At 55.6% G+C, this 20,075-nt stretch overlaps 3 protein-coding genes across 3 annotated transcripts; all 3 read right to left on the reverse strand.

Moving 5' to 3' along the window:
• Nucleotides 1–4,514: 4,514 nt before the first annotated feature.
• On the reverse strand, nt 4,515–9,207 carry CGGC5_v013031 (Bloom syndrome protein-like protein; the record flags this gene model as incomplete). Its single annotated transcript, XM_066152796.1, has 2 exons — nt 4,515–4,832; nt 5,182–9,207. The coding sequence occupies 2 exons, from the start codon at nt 9,205–9,207 to the stop codon at nt 4,515–4,517; spliced, it is 4,344 nt and encodes a 1,447-aa protein (XP_066007706.1).
• A 3,936-nt stretch (nt 9,208–13,143) lies between these two features.
• Nucleotides 13,144–16,862, reverse strand: CGGC5_v013032 (uncharacterized protein; the record flags this gene model as incomplete). Its single annotated transcript, XM_066152797.1, has 3 exons — nt 13,144–13,379; nt 13,433–16,594; nt 16,664–16,862. The coding sequence occupies 3 exons, from the start codon at nt 16,860–16,862 to the stop codon at nt 13,144–13,146; spliced, it is 3,597 nt and encodes a 1,198-aa protein (XP_066007705.1).
• Nucleotides 16,863–17,378: 516 nt separating this feature from the next.
• CGGC5_v013033 (uncharacterized protein) lies at nt 17,379–19,648 on the reverse strand (the record flags this gene model as incomplete). The annotated part of the gene is made up of 2 exons (XM_066152798.1): nt 17,379–18,937; nt 19,060–19,648. 2 exons carry the CDS (start codon nt 19,646–19,648, stop codon nt 17,379–17,381), a joined length of 2,148 nt encoding a protein of 715 aa, XP_066007608.1.
• Nucleotides 19,649–20,075: the final 427 nt, after the last annotated feature.

Raw genomic sequence — 20,075 nt, forward strand, 5'->3', positions numbered from 1 at the left:
TTTCTATTGCTTTGTTTGTTTTGAACTTTTGCCCTTCTCCTTATGCTCCTTTGACTGAACCTCTTCCTTACTCTTTCCCTTATATTTATTATGAATCACCTTTCTCTGAATGAACGCTAAATACTTCTGTTCTATCTTTACCATTTCCTTTGTACTTGATCACTACTATTTCCTCTGCTCTATTTTAACCTTTTCCTCTTTCTTTTTTCTATCTAACCCTAAACCTTTTCCCTCTACCTATCCCTAATCCCTCTTCTCTTTATATTTAATTATAACTCTTTCCTTCTGCTCTCTCCCTCTACGCTTATAACCCTAACCTTTTGTTTCCAATCTTTCTCGTCTATCCCTGACCTCTCCTCTTATCTGTTCCTGACGACCTCTATCTGGATTAACGCTAAATACTTCTCTTCCATCTGTAACGTTTTCTTTCCATTTCATTCTCACCGCTCCCTCCGCTCCATCTCTACCCTTTTCCTCCTATCTATCCCTAACCTTTCCCCCCTATTTATCTCCTCTCCTGTCCTCTTTATATTGAATTGTGACTGTTTCCTTCTGCTCTCACCCTTAACCCCAAAAAAACCCTAACCTTTTGTCTCTCATCTTTCTTATGAATCCCTATCCTTTCTCTCTGCCCTATCCCTAACCTTTCTTCCCCATCTGTCCCTTCCCTATACCCCTCTCCTCTTCATATTCAATTATAACCCTAACCCTTCTGCTCCCCCCCTCTATTTTTATAACCCCAACCTTTTTCTTTTCTCTATCCCCTCCCCAATCCCTCTACTTTTTTAACCCTAACCATTTGTTTCTAATTTTCCTTGTCTATCTCTAACCTTTTCCTCTTACCTATTCCGACTTGCTTCCTCCTGCCCCAACCTTAACCCTTTTCTTTTACCTATTTCTACCTACTCCTTCTATAACAACTCTAACCTTCCCTTTCTCCCTTTTGCTTAACTCTTCTGTCTGTATTCAAACGTGAACTTACGAATAAATAACCTAACCTGCTATATCACTTGCCTCTCTCACTCACCTCATCATCTTAACTTCTTTGTGAATTGATCTTTTTTGCTCCCTACCTCTCTCTACCTTATTTCCTCTCTTCTAAAATTCCTTCTGACCCGTATCTCTGAAACCTTCCCTTATCATCCCTTATTCTCTTCCCCCTCATCGCTATCTCTACTACTCCTGTATCATTATCGTCTTACCCCTAAACTCCGTTATCTTCCGACGCATTCTACATAACCTCTGTTGTCTTCATCCCTCTGTTCACCGTTGAATTTCCTTTCCTCTCTTAATATCTGCCTTCACCCTAAACTCTATTATTCCCCTCACTCCACTTGTCCTAAACTCTTTTGACTGGAACTCTTTGCCTACCCTTTCCCTTGTACTAACCCAAACCGACTCTCATCTGAATGAACCCTCCAAATTCGCCTCTTATCCTCGACCTTTTCTTCCCATCTATTCCCTACTATTCCCCTCTGCCCTGTCCACACCCTTTTTCCTTCATCTATCCCTTCCCTTTTTCTTTTATCTGACCCTGACCCTTTTCTCTCACCTATCCCTAACCTTTTCAACCCTCTGTCCCGACCCCTCTCCCTCGTCTGTTCCTGACCATCTCCTCTAACCCTAAACCCCCACCTTTGTCTCTCCTCCATCCCCGACTCGCTCCTCCTGCGATAACCCCTACCTCCCCTCCCCTCTTTCTCTAACCCCCCCTGTTTATGTTGGACTTGGACTTGTGAATAAATTACCTTACCCGCTGAATGAATCATTCCTCTCACTTACTTCCCCGTCTTACCTACCCTGGCAACTGAACCCTTTTGGTTTTTGTTTTTTCTGTTTCTTTGTTTTGGCTTTTTTTTCTTTTCCCCTACTAACCCTCTCCATCTCCACATCCTTTCCTCCATCCCAAAACTCCTTCTGCCTGGCGACCCTGACCCGAAAAATATCCTTCATTCTCTCCCTCCTCCTCCCCTTCTTCTCCTCCCACTCTATCCTTAACCCTCTGCCCTGTTTTTCCATCTCGTCCCTCAACCTCTACTCCTAATATCCTTGTTGGGCTGTTCAATGCCCTAACTTGCCCTTTCATCTGTCCCTAACTACCTTCTTTCGCCTGTCCCTAACCTTTTCTCTCATCTGTCCCTAACCTTTTCCCTCCATCTATCCCTAACCTTCTTTTTTATCTACCTCTAATTATCCCCTTCTGCCCTGCTCCTAACCTTTTTCTTTCATCTGCCCCTTCTCTCTCCCTCTACCGTCATAACCCTGACCTTCTGTTTCCTAATAACCTTAAAATCTATCCCTAACCCTTTCCTCTTATCTATCCCTGACTACCTCCTCCTGCTCTGACCTTGACCTGTTTCTTTTGTCCGTCTCTACCTGCCCCTCTTGCGATAATCCTACCCTTCTCTCTCTCTCCTCTTTCTTTAACTCTTCCGTCCATGTTGAACGTAAACTTACCAATATATAACGTGACCTGCTATATGTAACTTCTTTGTCTTGCTCATCTCCTCGTCTTAACTGCTCTGTGTTTATTCATGACCCTAAAAACCTCCCTCTCTCCACTTGATTTCCTCCGTTCTAAAATCACTTCTGACTGGCTACTCTGAAACCTTCCTTCGTAACCCAAATTCTCTTCCCCCTCCTCGCTATCCCTGCTACTCCTATGTCATTATGGTCTTCATCTGTGGACTCCCTTATCTGCGTCGTCTTTATCCCTTCATTCACTGTTGAAATTCCTTTCTTCTGATGCTACCTCCATCATCTCACTCCTTCTTTCTTAACTTTGTACCTGCTTCACCCTATTACTCTACCTTTTATTTAACCCTGGCTTATTATCCAACTGTGGAAATTGTGAACTGTACTTCCACCCTAACCCTAAAATCTTATACCGCTATTCTGGCTGTCCTGTATTATGTAACCTTGATATGTATCTCCTAACCCTTTTTACCTGCTTGGTCTCTCTTGCTCTGTTGGACCTCTTGCTCTCCCTCCTACTCTCTCCTTCTGCCTGCCTCTGGACTTTTCAACTCTCCCGTCAATCTTCTTTCTTCACCTCCTGTGTAACATTAAACCTTGTGATGTGGAAATGCCTTATACTTTGTTCTGCTTATCTTTCTACTGTTATTATATGCTGTGTGTCGTGGTATCATGAACCCTTCATCATATGTGGACTATATATTCTCTTTGCTGCCTGTGTTTTCTGATATAACCCTAACCTGCCTATCATTCTCTTAATAACTATCATAACCTTGAAATGCGCATCAAAAATCGACCTTTGAACTATACTATTATTATTCTATTTTGACGTCCTCTCTGGCTTGGTATTGCTTCTTCTGAACCTTATGTTAAATTATATATAAACTGATGTTGCTCTTTTCCTTTTGAATATCGCCTTACTGATGATTTTGTATACAACTGTGCATATTTTGATAATATCCTAACCTAAATTTCCTCTTATTACTCTGTTATATTCAATCTTCTTTTGGCATTATACTGATGTCCCTGTTGTATTTCCCGGATGATTATGATTATCTTGGCTTTTGTGCTTATACGCTTATCGTTATGTGATTGTATATATAACTATACAATCTGACGATCTTCAATGTATAACCCTGACTTGGATGGTTGTCTCCATCTATCCTACCTTAACTTACTTATACTACGTTCTATATATGTGTGGATGTTCTGTCTCTTTGCTCCTTCTTATTGGTATGCCTCTGCCCTCATTCTGTTTGATATATCGTCTGCATCTGCTCTCAACCTCCTATCCTCTACCTTTATGTCTTTCTCCTCTTTCCTTTCTCTTCTCCTTTTCATTTTGTTGTTTTTTCATATACTCTATATATCTGGTATATATATACTGTGTCATCTTCCTTCTTTGTGATGTGTACGAACTGAATGCTATTTAACCTTTGGAAAATGCTTTGAACCCGGCTGTGCACTTTATTGCCCTATTACGTACGTACACTACATTTTTCCGCTCTTTTGACTGACATCTCTGCGCTGTCCTTGACCCTTTTCTTCCATCTATCCCTAACCTTTTCCTTCGTCTATGACTCTGACCTTTTTCCCTTCTTTTAACCCTGCTCTATCTACTTACGCCTCATATATCTACTTATTGATAAATAAATCTCCCTCCTTCTTTACTAACTTGTTGTGTTTATTTCCGTTTCCTTAGTGATTTCCCCGTCTCTTTACTAACTCTGAATTTCCTTATCCACACTCTCTCCTCTCTGTGAATCCCCGTTCTGCCTTATTGACTGAAATCTTCCTTCATCGCCCTCCATCGACCTCCATCGACCTTCATCGATCCCTATCGTCCTCTGTTGTCCTCTATCTTCTTTTCAACTTACTATCTATTTCTGCCCTCACTTGTTATGCGAACTTATCCTGTGTGAAAACGTTTGATATTCCGTTTGCTATTCTGCTTCCCTGCTCTACTTCTCTACCCCTTACTGTCTAACTACAATACTCTTATATACTACCCTTACTCGCCGGCTTTACCCTGCCCCCTCTCATCCGTCTGCTACGCCCTCCACTGCCCTCTGCCACAACTGACTCGTCAAACGGCACAACTTGCTTGACTGCACCCCTCCCCATTGGATCATCTGCCCTAACCACTCGTACACCTCCTTCTCGCTTGACGCCCACTCCTCTAAACCGTCCGCCCTACGCATCGCCCTCACCGTCTCCTCGTACACCCTCGACCCTACACCGATTGTTGCGACGGCGAACATCGCAACCATCAACCCTTGGTACTGGCATGAACCGCCCTCGACCTCCCTGAACCGCCCGCCGTCCTCGCCCAACGGCTCCCATCGCTGACACCAACCCTGCGGCAACCCGCAATGGAAACAACTGCTGAAATTCTCCATCCTCCGTCCGTCGAACATGGCCTCCTCCATCTGCCTCCTGTACTGCGCCGTCCACCCCCACGCCTGTTCCCCGCGGCCTGGGCAATCGTCCAACGTGTGCCCGTCGCTCTCTCTCCGGCGTATCCCGCAATACGTGCACCGTCCCGCCCATCGCGCCAACTGCTGCTTGAACGTCTCCCCCGTCATCTGCCCACATCACCTCCGACGCCCTCTGCTGGCACATGTCGCATGCCTCTTCACCCTCCTCGCATCCTGAACGGTCCGTCCGCCCGTCCATGACCTCGTCCAACACGATCCGCCGGCATACCTCTCCCCTGATGTATATCCTCGTCGACACCTCCCATCCCCCTCCGGCTGCCCTCCCATCTTTCGCTGCCTCCCCTGCCTCCTTCTCTTTCTCCTCCTCCTCCACGGCTGCCCTACTGCATATAACAACCGACCGGCTTGGCTGGCCGTCTCGCCCGGCACGCCCGCTCTCCTGGACGAAATCCCGTAACCGCCGCGGCATGCCCGCGTGGACCACCAACCGCACGTCCGGCACGTCGATGCCTAACCCCAACGCGTTCGTCGCCACGATGACGCCCCCATCGGCGCCGTCGCCCCTCCTCCACGCCTCCAACCTCGACGCCTTGTCCTCCGTGCTGCCGATGCTGCTGTGGAACGCCGCGCACCCCAACGCCTCGGCCATCCGCTCGACGCCCTCGATCGTGCTGCTGTACACCACCGCCTTGCCGCGTGGCTGCTGCCGCAACCAATCCCTGACCTCCTGGCAACCGCGCTCCTCTACGGCGCTCAACTCGCCGTCCTCACCCTCCCGACCTGACCATAACCCTAACCCTGACTTTGCCCGGCGGCTGCGGCTTGCCGCCCCACGACCACGACCACGACCACGACCCCCTGACCCTGACGCAACGACGACAACCCCATACCCGATATTCCTCCGCGTCGTCGCCTCGCGGAACACCCGCACCCGCTCCGGCCGGATCCCCGTCACGGCGAAAAACTCCCGCTCCTCCGCCGGCGGCAACGTCGCCGTCAAACACACCAACTGCGCCCCGAACTCCTGCACCGTCCGCCCCAACGCCCGCAACGCCGGCCGGAACCCCCTCGACCCGTCCAACACGACGTGGCACTCGTCCAACACCACCCGGTCCAACTGCTGCCGCCGCTGCAACCGCCCGACGAAATCCCGGAATCCCTGCGTGACGGCCGACTCGGGCGTCACGAACACCACCGTTGCTGCCGCCGTGTTGGCCCGCCCGCCGCCGCGCCACGTCGTCGACGCCAACCCCGACCTCGAACACCGCGCGTCCATGTCGGTGCGCAACGCCACCAACGGCGTCACGACTATCGTCACCCCATCTGGCGCGCAATACGCCGGCAACATGAACGACAAACTCTTGCCGCCGCCCGTGCCCGTCACCTGCACGATCGGGTCGTCGCCGCGCATGATCGACCGGATCACCCGCTCCTGCTGGCCGCGGAACGCCGCCTGCGGGTCCCCCATCATCTGCCGCAACTGCCCGGCGGCGTTGGCCAACTGCAACCGCGTGAACCGCCGCCGCCGCTGCCCCTCGAACTCCTCGTCCGCCGCCGTCCGCCGCCGCTTGCTGGGTGCCCCGCCGCCCCGGTCCTCCGCCCCGAACCCCAACAAACGGTGCCACTGCCGGCTGACGGCCCGGAACCTGTCCCGCAATGCCGCCGTGCCGAACGGTGCCTCCTGGTACAACCGCCCGTATATCATCCCCGCCACGTGCGTGCCGTGCCCGGCCTGCAAATCCAATGCGCTGTCCTCAACCCCCACGTCGTCGTCGTCGTTGTCGTTGGTTTTGTCGTCTGCCCGCCCGAACGCCTCGTTCAAATACCGGTTGGCGATGGCGACGGCCATGTGCCGCCACCCGCTGATGTTGATCTTGCTGCCGACCAACCGCTCGCTGTGCTGCTGCATGATCCGCCTTGCCTTGTCTGACGTCCACAACCGTTCGTCCGTCCACGGCGCCCGGCCGGGGGTGGCGTTGGCGCTCTCGTCTGTGATGGTGTTGTCACGGGCGTCGTCTGTGATGGTGTTGTCACGGGCGTCGTCTGTGATGGTGTTGTCACGGGCGTCGTCTGTGATGGTGTTGTCACGGGCGTCGTCGTCCTCGGTGTTGTCACGGGCGTCGTCGTCCTCGGTGTTGTCACGGGCGTCGTTGTCCTTGGTGTTATTGCGGCGCTCGTCGCCCCTGGTGTTATCACGGCTCGCCTCGCCCGCCGCCCTGCCCCTTACAACCACGTCGTCCGCCCATAAAAATGCGCTCTTCCGGTCCGTCTGATGGATGATGCCTCCTACCTGCTGCCAAAACGGCAACACCAACCATAAATACCACACCAACAACTCGCCGACCTCGCGCGGCAAATACCGGTGTATCACCTTGGCCGTCCCCGTCTGGCGGTAATTCTTATGATACGACGTGACGAAACAAATCATGCTGTCGTGTGCAAACACGTTCCTGACCCCGCCGTTGGCCGTGTTGCTGTGTCTGATGCCTGCTAACTCGGGCGCCCGCGCCGGCTGCCCTGCCACCATGTGCATCAACATCCACAACCGCTCCCGGAACGATTCCAACGCCTGTCTGTATGCCTGCACCGTCCTCTCGCGATATGGGTGGTGACTATTGCTGCGGTTGGACGTGGCCTCCTCCGTCCTCTCGCGGTACGGGTGGTGACTATTGCTGTGGTTGGACGTGGCCTCCTCCGCCTCTCCTGCTGCTGCTGCTGCTGCTGCTGCTGCCGTCCCTCGCGTCGGGTCTAACCACGCCCGCCGCCGTGCCTCCGACTCTGCGATGCGCCGTGCGATCCACCCCTTCCCCTTGCCCACCCACGCCTCGTTGCGGTCGTCGTGTAAAAACGAATACCCCGGCCGGTCCTGGCTGTGGTCGTCGTGCATGCTGTCCCACCTGATGGCGGGCAACGCTGCTGCCAACGCTGATCGGCCTCCATACCCATCGCCATGCTCATCGCCGTGCTCATTATCCCTGTCCCCATGCCCATCCACCACCGCCAACTGCGCCAACAACGACCGCGCCTCCTGCGCTAACCCGTGGAACATCTCGGCCAACTCGCATACCCGCACCTGCACCCGTCGGAACGATATCCGGTCGCCGCTCCAATCCACCATCCCCGGCGCCACCGTGTTGAACCGGATGTGCATCCCGTACGTCCGCGCATCGTAAATCCAATTCATCACCCGGGGCTCGTCGTCCGGCCGCCCGGGCATCCGCGTCATGAACCGCCGCACCTTGTCGCGCACCAAATGGAACACGCTGCTGGCCTCCTCGTACGCCGCCTCGGCCCCTTTGGTCGCCGTCAACTCCGCCACCTCGTCCTGCCGCTCCAACCACGCCTGGTATACGACGAACATCTTGGCCACCTTGATCACGGCCGAATAATTCGTCGTGTACTCCGTCGCCTGGTGCCAACCGCCGTCCTCGCGGATGCCCAACACCGCCAACGCGCCGATCATCGCGCTCTCCTTCTGGCTCTGCTTGTACGGGTCCTCGATGATGGCGATAATGGCGTCTAAACACATCCTCTCGACCTCCTCCGCCTGCGCGGCCTCCCTGCTGCCGACGTCCGCCTCGACACGGCTGGTGAACGCATCCCACAATGACCCCTGCCGCATGGTGAACCGGTACGGCGGCCGCTCGCGCTCCGGCCACTCGTCCATGCGGAACAATATGCTCACCATCTTACGCCAAACCTCCTTGTACCGCTGCCACGTGTCGTCCTCCATGCGGTTGTCGAACGGCCGCACTGGCTTCTGGCTGATCTCCTTCCGCTCCGCCTCAAACAACACATCATGCCCGACCTTGTGCGGTGCTGCTGTTGCGCGTGCCTTGTCCGCGACGCTGTTGAACACGGCCCACACGAACCGGAACGTCTCCTCGCCGTCCTCGATCGGTCGCGTGGCCTCCTGTAACTGCGTCTTGTTCAACCCTTCCAAATCCCTCGTCCACCCGACGCGGTACAACCACCCGTTCGGCTCCAACTTTTCGTCTACTATACTAACCTCCTCGCGCGCGTCGGCCTCGAACCGCTTCTCTTGGTTCTCGTGCAACGCGACGAACCACGCTGTGTCGTCCGTCCCCGGCCCCGATGGCTCGCTTTGAACGGCCACCCCTAACCCCCGCCCGACCTCGAACCATCCGCTCGCGGCCCGTGTTAAAAAAAAACGCTGGCATGGCACGCCTGTCGTCCACGGTAAATCTCTGACGGCCGTGGCTTTCTTGCGCACGTTGCCCCCCTTCTGCCAATCATTCGCCCACCTGTGTTCTGCCCGGCAATGCTCCTGCATGTTTCGCACGCGGCGGCACACATAACGGCACGCGTGGCAACGCAAACCGTCCGCCCGGGGCGGTGCGATATGGGCAACTGGCTCGACCGTGGGGTCTGGGTATTGAAACGACTGTAAATCGGCCTGGCTGCGGATGATGCCGGGAATGTCGCCGACTAATCCGGCGACCCTGCTCCTGGCCTCGGCGGGGATTGACCGATGGTGATTGCGTAAATGTGCTGTGACTTCGTTGGCTACGACTGCATACTTACATAACGTGCATATCAAAATGGAATACTGCGTGTCGTGAACGAATGGCTCCATCTTTGGCTATATGTATTGGTTACTTTCTTCTATCTACTGTTTCTGACTGATTCCTCCTGTCCTCTCTTTATAAACTCACCTTCCTGCCCCTTAATTCCATATACTTTCTCCTTGATCTACTTTCCTCCCTGCTTACGTTCCATCGCTCGGTCGGGCTTTCTGGCCTGGCTGGTGGCCCTGTTATGTGATTGGCTGGTTAATGCGGGGATCGGGACGACATCACAAAAATATCTACTACCCTATTTCCCTATTTCTGGACTCAAATGGCGAAACAAAACACTGAAAACTGGATTCCCGTAATGACCCGGTTTGTGGCTTCAATTGCATGCTACTTTTGTCTATTTTACTCTGGGGAATCTCTACGGCTTTGTACCCCCTCTACGTGCCGGCTTTGACCCCCCCTCTCCCTGGCCCCACTTTCAATTCTGGTGGTGGCCACAACGGCTTTGACTTCAAGCCATCGCCCACGTAATGGCAGGGTTAGGGTTAGGGTCAGGGTTCTCTTTCGGAACGCGTCGAGATTTCAATTGAAGGTGGAGACACTGAAGTCAATGCCGGCCAATCAGAGGACCCAGGGAACGCGTCGAGATTTCCAAGTCGGGCAGGGGGTGGCAAGCGGGGCTCCGGACAAGTCGGGTGTTACGACCCGTTATGCATGGATAACAGTTAACCGACCCACTCGGGCGTCGGGCGGCTAGGACAGGACATTTGTACTATGCAGGATCACGGGAACAACAGGGACTCACTCAGGAACGGAAGAACTATGGTACAGGTCACGTGATGATAAGGAATGAGCATAGATAAGGGACCCACAATGAGCGCTCAGTGGAGACTAGAATGAGCGCTCATCCCACTCTAGAATGAGCGCTCATAGTGACAAGGGGCACAGCGCTCATGAACAAGCAGAACTGTTCATATAAGACTTATATATATAGTATGACCCTGAGCCTGGCTCATGGTCAGACTTCCATAGCTCTTCAGCAATCAACTTAGTATTCATCCTCACGGATACTCTCAGCTTACCTTCACTGCGAATTACTTGTTGAGCCTAAGACTGATCACCTTAGCCTCTGACGACCGATCTACTATCAGCCTACGACCTACGACTCAGACCACGACCTCAGTGAACTGTTATAACGTGTCAATCCCCAGCTTCTGTTAGCAGACCCTACTGTCGGATAGCTGACCGTAACATCGGGCCAATGGCTGTACACGGATGGCCGTATCTCGACGCGTTCCGGCATGAAATTAACTGAGTAGTATGTCTAGTCGGCTTATGATGGAAATAACACTTTATGTTGTTGTTCTTTTCCTCAGCTTTATAACTAACTTTATTGATTCGCCTCCTGATTCGAGTGCTAAGTACACAGCTTACTTACTGCTCCTTTGCTTAGCCTCCTGCCAAAAACCTATGATAAACCCGCTAGCTAAATGACCCTCGCATCTTTAGATACAGAGACACTGCCACCTGCTGCGGCTCGAAGGCGCAAAAAAACAAGAATCACCAAAGAAGGGCGAAACATACAACACCGGGCATTCGCCGGTCGTCACCGACCCGACTACTACTCCAGCCCTCACTGGCTTGTCTATGGGAGAGCGGACGGGATCCCGAATTCTCCAGTAGGTATGGTCGTATGTGGCAGAAGGGCGGCCGGGCTGGCTCTTAATCCTAACACTACCCCATCCCGTCAACTAACTCCTCGCCTTAGGTCAAGGACTTTGAGAAATAGTTATGCGCTAGAATTACTTCAGTATGCAGTTGTAGTCGCTATAAGCCTGTTACGGTCAGCTATCCGACAGTAGGGTCTGCTAACAGAAGCTGGGGATTGACACGTTATAACAGTACACTGAGGTCGTGGTCTGGGTAGTAGGTCGTAGGCTGATAGTAGATCGGTCGTCAGAGGCTAAGGTGATCAGTCTTAGGCTCAACAAGTAATTCGCAGTGAAGGTAAGCTGAGAGTATCCGTGAGGATGAATACTAAGTTGATTGCTGAAGAGCTATGGAAGTCTGACGATGAGCCAGGCTCAGGTCATACTATATACAAGTTCTGCACAGTATCTCTTGTGGTGGCTATGTAGGATATCCGTGCTATCCAACATATCCATGGATAGCTGGGATAGCGGACATATCCAACATATCCATCTTTGCCCTGTATCCGTGCTGTTCCCGAAGTCACGTGACCTGTACCATAGTTCTTCCTTTCCCGATGGTTCCTGGTTACACCTGTGTTACTGCGTACATATGTTCTGCGTTAGCCGCCGAGATGCCAGGCGGGGCTGTTCCAACGTGTCATGCCTGTCGGGTCGTAACATGGCAACTGGTGCCCTTCATCTCGACTCATCTGAGATTGCAGTGAACAAGCCGAACCTTGACCTGTACCCTAAGAGGCACCAGGGAAGGCGTTTAGGGTTAGGGTTAGGCAGGGGGTGATAGGTGGGACAGGACGAGTTAGACCAACAGTTATACACCGACAGTCGTAGAAGATCCAGGTGGGGTCGTTAGCTTTCCTTTTGTTTCCTTTTTTTCCTTCCTTTTTTTTTTTTCCCCCTTCCCTCTTTTGCGCTGTGCGGTGAGTGTGGTTGACGTCGTCCGCGACCGGCTGCCCCGCCCCGACCGGTCGTACCACCCCGCTCGGTGCCGCCGCCGCGGCCGCGTAATCTCGGCCATACCCACTTCGGAAGCATGCGACAACGTCGTCCATAAGCATGCGCTACACAATTGAGACGCGGTGCGCCTCGCTTGCTCTGTGACCCGCCGGGTCCCCTCGCCGAGCTGGACGTACGTCGAAAAGGCCAAGTATAACAACGGTGAGAGATAGAATCCCCAGTCGAGGGCCTATCAGCTTAATCGGTCGAGCACTCCTCTAGCTAAGGAGAAGATCCGGGTTCGAGTCCCGGGTGGGCCTCTTTTTTGCCCTGATCTCAAATATCCAATCCGTTTTGTCATAGGCCTCTCCGTTGGCAAGAAATCCCTTGTTTTAGGGTTTATTTCGTTTATACTCTCAGTTCTAAGCCATCAGAGTGCGATACCTTACGTATACTTGGGAACATGTTCATGAAATTTCCTCTCCTGCAAGGAACCGCCTAGCCTCACATTATATACTATATCTTGGTCTCTCGTATCTCCAATCCCCGTTTATACTCTCCTTCCTCAGGACAATGGTCCTGTTGGCGAGATACATAACCTTTCGACACGACAGTCGACGTGTCCCCCACGTGATAGCTCAGCAAGAGAGGCTGGTGGAGAAAACGCATCACCTGGACGAAGGTGAGGTGGTCTTCGCTGTGGTCCTGGTTGTATTCATGTGCCTACCCAGCATTGGTAATCCGATCTGACCCCAACGCCTGAGATGAGACGAAAGCCGAGGCTAGAGGTATAGGTGATGGCTATGAAAACCACTGCGGACCCTCCTCCCCTCCTAGACCTTCTCTCTTTATAATTTGTCCCAGTGATTAACTTGGGGCTATGCATCCTTAAGGCTTTAGGGTGTAACGCGCTTAAGCGTTCACCTGGCTCCCATCGGATTCGCCCACCGAAATTGGAAGAAAACCCAATGCATCTGCATCTCCTACTCAATTCCCATCATCTCCCTTCCCTTCCTTTATGCGCCTATTTATTGTATTTGTATAACCCTATCGATCCTTGATGATGCTCGCGCAACGCTCCGTCCAGATGCTGTCCTGGCTGTTGAAGACCACGCCGATAAAGTCGTCTGGCCGTTTCATGGCCGACCGTAGCTCTCGGAATGTCTGGAGGAGGTCCTCTTGAGGCCGCAGCTGCAGGTCTGTGTTTCGGGGGCTGTCGCGGTTGCTTTTTGAGGTGACCCAACCCAGCTCACGCAACATCCGGTTGCTGCACCCCTTATGCTCTACAGCGCCATTAGCATCATAAGCCTCACACCATCCCTGCGTTATACTGTACCAATCTTCTTCGTCATCTCGGCTACATCATAGGCCGTCCCACTTGAACCCTTCTTCCAGGGGAAAGAGGCGGGGTAGAGGAACCACATCATCCTCGTGACCATGACGAGGGCCAGCTGGGCCGGGTCCTTCCTCTTGGCTGCGGTCCCGAATTCGCGCGACCCAGGCGCAACCTCTGGCGTTTCCGATGAGGAGCAAACGGTCAATGTGATCATCAGCATCAGGCAACAGAGGGGGTCGTCGATGTTGTTAGAGAGGCAGTTTATCGCCAGCTGATAGTGGTCTAGAACCCGTAGGTCGCCCTTGTTAGAGAAGATCGCCTTAGCCTTGAGAAAACCGTCCGTGATAAGGCTGGGGACGTTGGTGAAGGGGAAGCTGCAGCCGAAGCTGATGGTTCTGCGCGTCTGCCTGAGCGCCCGGTCGTGCGCAGCTTTCTCGTGCTTGATTTGAGCTTCCTGCGCCGCGCGCCTCAGGGAGCCTGGCGGACCGGTTACTACTACGTGCGCGACCTCTCGACCGCGCAGGCTGACGACGGTGGTTGACGTTAAGCGGCCCTTGACGGCGTCAGGCACCCACTCAACACCGGCCGCGAGGAGTCGGCCAGCTATCACGGAGACCCACTCATCAGGCTTGAGTCCGTTGCTAGCCTGGTTGCCGCTAGTCATGGCCGCCTGCAGATGGTCCGGCCATGTCGCGTTGACTGGCGCGGATGCTGCCCGCCCCTTCTCGGTAGAGATAACGCGGAGAAGCTCAGTAGCAAAGTCATGCCTGGTGCGCGTCCTCGACAAGGTTATTTTTATGCGCGAGCCGCCCGAGGTGAGACCGTCAGTTAGCCGCTGTAGCGCGATATGGGTGAAGGCGTCTGGCGCCGCTTCCCACGCCTCAACAGCCGACTTACACGCCTCTTTCTGCTCCAAGGTGATAGGTATGCTACTAGTGTCGCTACTACCTTCTTGCAGCCTGCGCCGTAGTTGGTTAGCTATGAAGAGCTTCGTCTGGGGGATCCACATCTCCCGCAGGAGTTCCGTCACATATTCTGTCACAGCTGCATGGCTCTTGAATGCGTCCCGGCCTAGCTGGCTGAACCAGATCTCGGTCTCCCGGTGGGAGGCAAGGCGGTCGCCGTAGTGGTGCTGTAGCTCGCTAATATGGAGCAGTATAAGCCTTCCCGTCTTCGCGGAGCGGGGCCACCGGCTGGTGTCCATGAAGCAGGTCGCTGCCCCGGCTGGACCGAGGTCTAGTACGGCTGGGTCGATATAGGGCCACGCCCCAGCTAGAAGGCTGTCGATGGTGCCTAGCGGCCGGAGCACCGTCTTCGGCAGGTGGCGCTCATGCCCGGTGAAGATATACCCACCAAGCCGGTCAAGTACTGCAACAGCCTCAGAGTGTGCGAGGTCTAGGCCGCGCTCGCCGCCAGCAACGTAACGCCGTTCCATCTCACAGATAGCAAGCTCAAACAGGCGGCAGTAGGCCGACATGATACGGGGGAAGATTCCGACTGGTATAGACCGAAAGATATGGACATACGACTCATGCTCTGTGAGGAAGAAGCGCATGAGTTGGAAAATGGGGCGAATGACGTTCTCGAATGTGCGCTCAACGCTGTCCATATGTCGTATGTTGAGTGATACGACCTGCTCCATCCGGTATGCTACCTCATCCTTCTCGATAGCGATGTCCAGCTGCCTGCGCTCTCGCGCAAACGGCTTAGACTCTTCGGGCTGCTCAGGCGTGAGGTCGCCACGGATACGACGTAGTAGCCTCTCCCGCCTGTCTCTTGTGTACGACATGGCGGATGTGTGTGACGTTGGGGCTGTTAGCGCTGCTGTCGCGTACCCCTTTGTCGCGAGGAGGGCGCTGGCGCTATGGCGCACGCTTCTCTTGATGTTGGAGTAGCCCTGGAAGTAGCCGAACGAAAGCACGTCTGCGCCCTCATTGCGGTCGCTCATATTCCCCTGTAGAGCGGTGTAGAGCGAGTTAAGGAAGGCGGGCGGCTGGCTGGAAGAGAAGTTTCCATACGTGGGGTGGAAGGCCTGCGGGTAGAAGGTGTAGTCGCGGTTCCCAGGGTACTCTCGCGCCACCATGTTCCGGTCGGCGAGGAGGCAGCGCGTCTGTGAGCCGCCCGACTCGCTATTGATACAGACTGCGAGGGCGTAAGATATAGCACTGATACTGCTGAGATCAAAGCGGGCGTTGAGCTCCACGATCATGCTCTGTAGGTCCCTGCTCTCTCTGAGCATCTGCTGGTACTCCCGGCCTTCCACTGTATCGCTATGTGTACTTTGTCCCTCGTTAAGAGAGAGCTCTTCGACCTCCTGCCGAGAATTTCCATCTCTGAGGCCCTCCTCCTCGGCATCCTGCTCGGCGTCCTCCACCCCCTCCTCCTCCTCCTCCTCCTCCTCCTCCTCCTCCTCCTCATAGGGTATATGTCTCTCGCGCGGCAGGTCGTAGATAGTATCGCTGACCTGGATCTCGATATTCGCGCCGTAGTCATACGCGTGAAAGGCCGGCTCGTGGCGTCGCCAGAATGAATTGGGATTGTGGGTGCTAGCCCAGGCGGCCCAACCGTCCATGAACTGCTGCTGGAAGACCTGCCACTTAGCCGAGCTTATGCGCTGGGTACTCTTTGTCCCCAACCGCCAGCAGGCCTCAACCCCCTCGCCAAGCAGTTGCGGCGACTGGAAGACGCCCACGATGTATGCGGCCAGCTCGCGGGCTAACCCGGCCGGCATCCCGCTCTTGTCCAAGGCTGTTGGTCTCTCGCGTGGGGCCCCGCCCCTGGAGGTCGGCTCGTGCGCCACGGGGTGCATGACGACGAACCAGACCTCTCGGGTACCAGCCTTAGCGACCCTGAACGTGCGCCCGGTGATATCGAACGGGATGCCGCCGATATGCTTTGCGCTGTAGGGCGCTGCGTATGACTCGAGAGAGAACTCGATGTTGTCGAAGACGGGCCCGTCGCTTTTCGTGATGGGGCTGCGTGGCTTGCCGACGATGCTGAAGAAGTCAAGGAAGAACTGCGGGAAGAAGGCGTCCGTGGCCTTCGCTGGCGCGCTGCCTCCAGCGCGGGACCCGAAGTCAATCGTGTGCTTCTCCTGCAGCATCTTGATAGCATCGGCTGGCTCGAAATCGCTTCGGAGGACCTTTTCGATAAAGCGTCTGGCTGTGGATAGGTGTGAGAGGCGTCAGCGTTTTCTTCTCGCTCCTAGTTGAATTCCTTCTACATATATACCTCGGAACCTGTGGTGCCCTGAGGAGTGGTCCACCGCCCACCTGTGGCTGGTCCGCCCGTCGTTGCCTTCGTCCTCTTGCTGGTCGTCGACGAAGAACTCGTCGCCGTCCGGGTCGGAGGCAGCACCAACGTCAGAGAAGGCTTCACCATCCACTAGCAGCATCTCAGTAGCAACATCTCCCTCGTTAGCTGTAGACATCTTAGTATGGTTATAGCGTGATAGTGGTGTAGGCCTTGCTATCCACGGTCTTAGTTGTGTGTAATCTACACGTTGGCTGAGGGATTTCCTACAAAACGCCCTCTATTTGCTATACGAAACCACCTGTGCATCCTCCGCTGGGAGGAGACCACCTACTGACCACTTATTCAGCAGGTGGTGGACAGGTTGCTGCTGATCATACCCTATTCCCTCTATAGACCTCGCCCACTATAGGCGTAGGAGGCAGATGCACAGCAGCATCTATGCATGTACGTATGCCCTCCTGGCGTGCCCGGGAGGGCATGGGATAGCAAGAAGAAAAAGCAAGCTGATGGTCGCTTAGGAATGGGTTATCAAACTATATTTGCGAGACCCACTTTGCTGTGGGAAATGAGAAACCTGATTTGTATTTGCCCGGCGGGCGCACGCATCTGCTGAGACATTTTCCATTGGCGGAATTAACTTTCTCGCATTCATTATCTGGTATGCAGGGGAACCCAGAACGTGCCAACGCCCCTACTGCCGCGCGGCGCTGGCCGGTTTCCTGGCTCTAGGCCCTAGCTTCCAGCGTGGCCCTGGTTTCTGGCTGGCGGTAGTTGCTGGCGCTGGGGGCGACGGCAGAGGGCGCCGCTGTTGATGCGGCGGCGGCGGCGAGGAGGAAGGGGGGATGCTGCTGCGGCGGCTGGGTCGTGCTACGTGCTGAGCGCCATCTTCGTCGTCGACGTCGCCGCCGCCGCCGCTGCGTTGGCGCTGGCGGGAGGACTGCCTGGCGATGACGGGCGCGTCCTGCGGCGGCTGGCTAGGGTCGTCGGGGCGGTCCGGCGCCGCCGCTGGGGAGCTGTTGGGGAACGCAAGGTACAGATAGGCGTTGACGAGCTCCTCCGCCTTCTGCTGGGCGAGCCGCATCGCCGCGGCGTCCTGCTGGCCGGCGAGCTTGAACAGGCCGGCGCAGAACCCCTGCACGAGGGTGGAGGCCTTGGCCTGGCGCTCGCACCTCCTGGTCGCGCGCTCCGTCTGCCACGATGGCCGCAGTGTATGGCCCTCCCTATCGGTCGTCTGCCGCACCAGCTTCAGCAGGCGTGCCCACGCGACGTAGTTGAAGCGCTGCCCGTATGAGCCGCCGCCCTCGTCGCTGTCCTCTCCCTCGGCGGGCGCGTCGTCGTCCAGGAGCGGGAGCAGCTCCGGCGCCCGGAACTCGGCCAGGTTGTCCCGCACGTAGTCCAGGACGCGTCTCTGCAGCTGGACAGCCGCGATCGCAGGGAAGGCCCCGGGCGCCCAGCCCCTGCTTGAGGCGAGCTCGTCTAGCGCCATCGACAGGTGCTCCCGGAGGAGGGGCTTGTTCCTCACCTTAGGCCTGATGTCGTCGACGGCCTTGGCCTGCTCTGGGCTGATCCAGCGGATCACGTGATGGAGCACGCGGACGGCCGTCTGGATCTCTAGCTTCCTGCAATGGAGGACGCGCCTCAGGTCGGGGAACGTGAGCACAAGCGATTCCGCGATGTGGTCGTGGACGAGGCGGTAGGTGCTGTCATCCAGCGTCGCGAGGAACCCGTCGACCCGCGCGGTGCGCGGCGCTTGCCCCGCCTGCTGCTCCCCAGGCGCGTAGAACACGCTTGTGACGTTGGGGGCGGCTTGGCAGGTTGAGAGCCTCTCCCAGTCGGCAGGCGTGATGTTATCCCGCTCGTCCGCGGGCAGGTCGGCCAGGACGCCGAGGACCTCGCCCAAGGCATCGATCCAGTACTCATCGATGCGGAGGCTGGCGATCCACTCAAAGTATGAGATGTTGAAGGTGTCCAGCCCTAACCTCGTGCGGCACCACTGCGTCGTGGTGGGCCGCCACCTCCGGTGGTTCCATAACGTGATGAGCCTCCGCGTTGGGAAGTGCTTGTCGCCGCCGAGGCGGAGTGCCTCAATGACGTGCGGGGCGGCGTCCTCCCCGCCCAAGCCCTCGTCCTCCCGCCCTCCTGTGAAGGCGATGGACGCGAGCTGCATCCAGATCTGCCCGTGGTTGTCGGGCAGGCTTGGGTCCCGCCGGTTAACACGCAGCTTGACGTTCAGGTCGCGCGGCAGGCGGTCTTTAGTGTTCCATGTCGTCCGTTAGCCTCTCGTGAACCATCATCCTTATGCTTTTTGTGTGGTGAACCGGATGGGAATGGCGAGGGGGGAGGGGGGGAGGGGGGAGGGTGCGCCTTCCTACCTTTATCGTAGAGCTCGCACACCCACCACAGATTGGAACCCGGCGCGCCCGTCTCCTTGACGTACTCGCGGAGCGCCTGGATGCGGTGCTGGCCGGCCATCACCTCAGCCTTGGTCCCATTGACTTCGGCCCAGCGCAGGAAGCATAGCTCGCGAGGGCCGTCCTCGTCATCCTCGTCGTCCTCATCGTCCTCGTCGTCCTCGTCGCGCTCGTCGCCGCCGTCCTGTAGCATACGCCTGACTTCCTCGGCGCTGCAGAGGACGACGATACGGTTCTCCGGCGCCCGCCTTTCCAGCCCGCCGCTCCTGAATGCGTGTACCAGCTCCTGGACGTGGGCCGCGTTGATCGGCCGATTCTTTCCGACGCTCCAGGCTGTGCTGAGCATGTCAACGGGCATCCTAGCAACAGCGAGGAGGAAAGGTTGTGCCCGTTCTCGCGCGGACGAGGTCTCTGTGAAGGGTGCGCTGGCCTCGTCTTCTCGTCTGGCCCGCACCCGCCTCCTGGACCCTGACGGCGCTGCCGTAGCCGCTTTCTTATCGTCGCTCTCGTCACGCTTCCTCTTCCGCTGGTTGGCGGGCACTCTGGTCATTGCGGTGATGTGCACTTTCTGATGGAGGAAACTATCGGGTTTTCCTGTTTTTTCCCCCTTTGTTTCCAGGGTGGTGGTTTAGGACTGGGTGGTTGAGTGGTTAAGAGGGTGCGGGAGTGCTGTTGGTGAGATGAGATATGTGGGTGTGCGTAAAAGGGAACATGGTACTCAAAAAAGGGGTACGTATTCAGCATGACTGGATGTGATTGGCTGAGACTGCTGCTTTAGGCTGCCAGGCGAGGGCGGGCCAGCCGTGGCGGCGCGGCGCGGCCAGCAGCCAGCGGCCAGCGGCCAGCGGCACGGCGACAAGCCAGCCACAACGGCTCAGGGAATTAATATGCACTTACAACTGTGAATGCCGTGGATGCTTGTACCCGCTGTTCATCGCCCTTGAACGGATAGCCGTGTTGTCTCGTACGCTCTATGC

Source organism: Colletotrichum fructicola, assembly GCF_000319635.2.
Source record: "Colletotrichum fructicola Nara gc5 chromosome Unknown KSG_Nara_v1_contig08, whole genome shotgun sequence".
Taxonomy (NCBI): domain Eukaryota; kingdom Fungi; phylum Ascomycota; class Sordariomycetes; order Glomerellales; family Glomerellaceae; genus Colletotrichum; species Colletotrichum fructicola.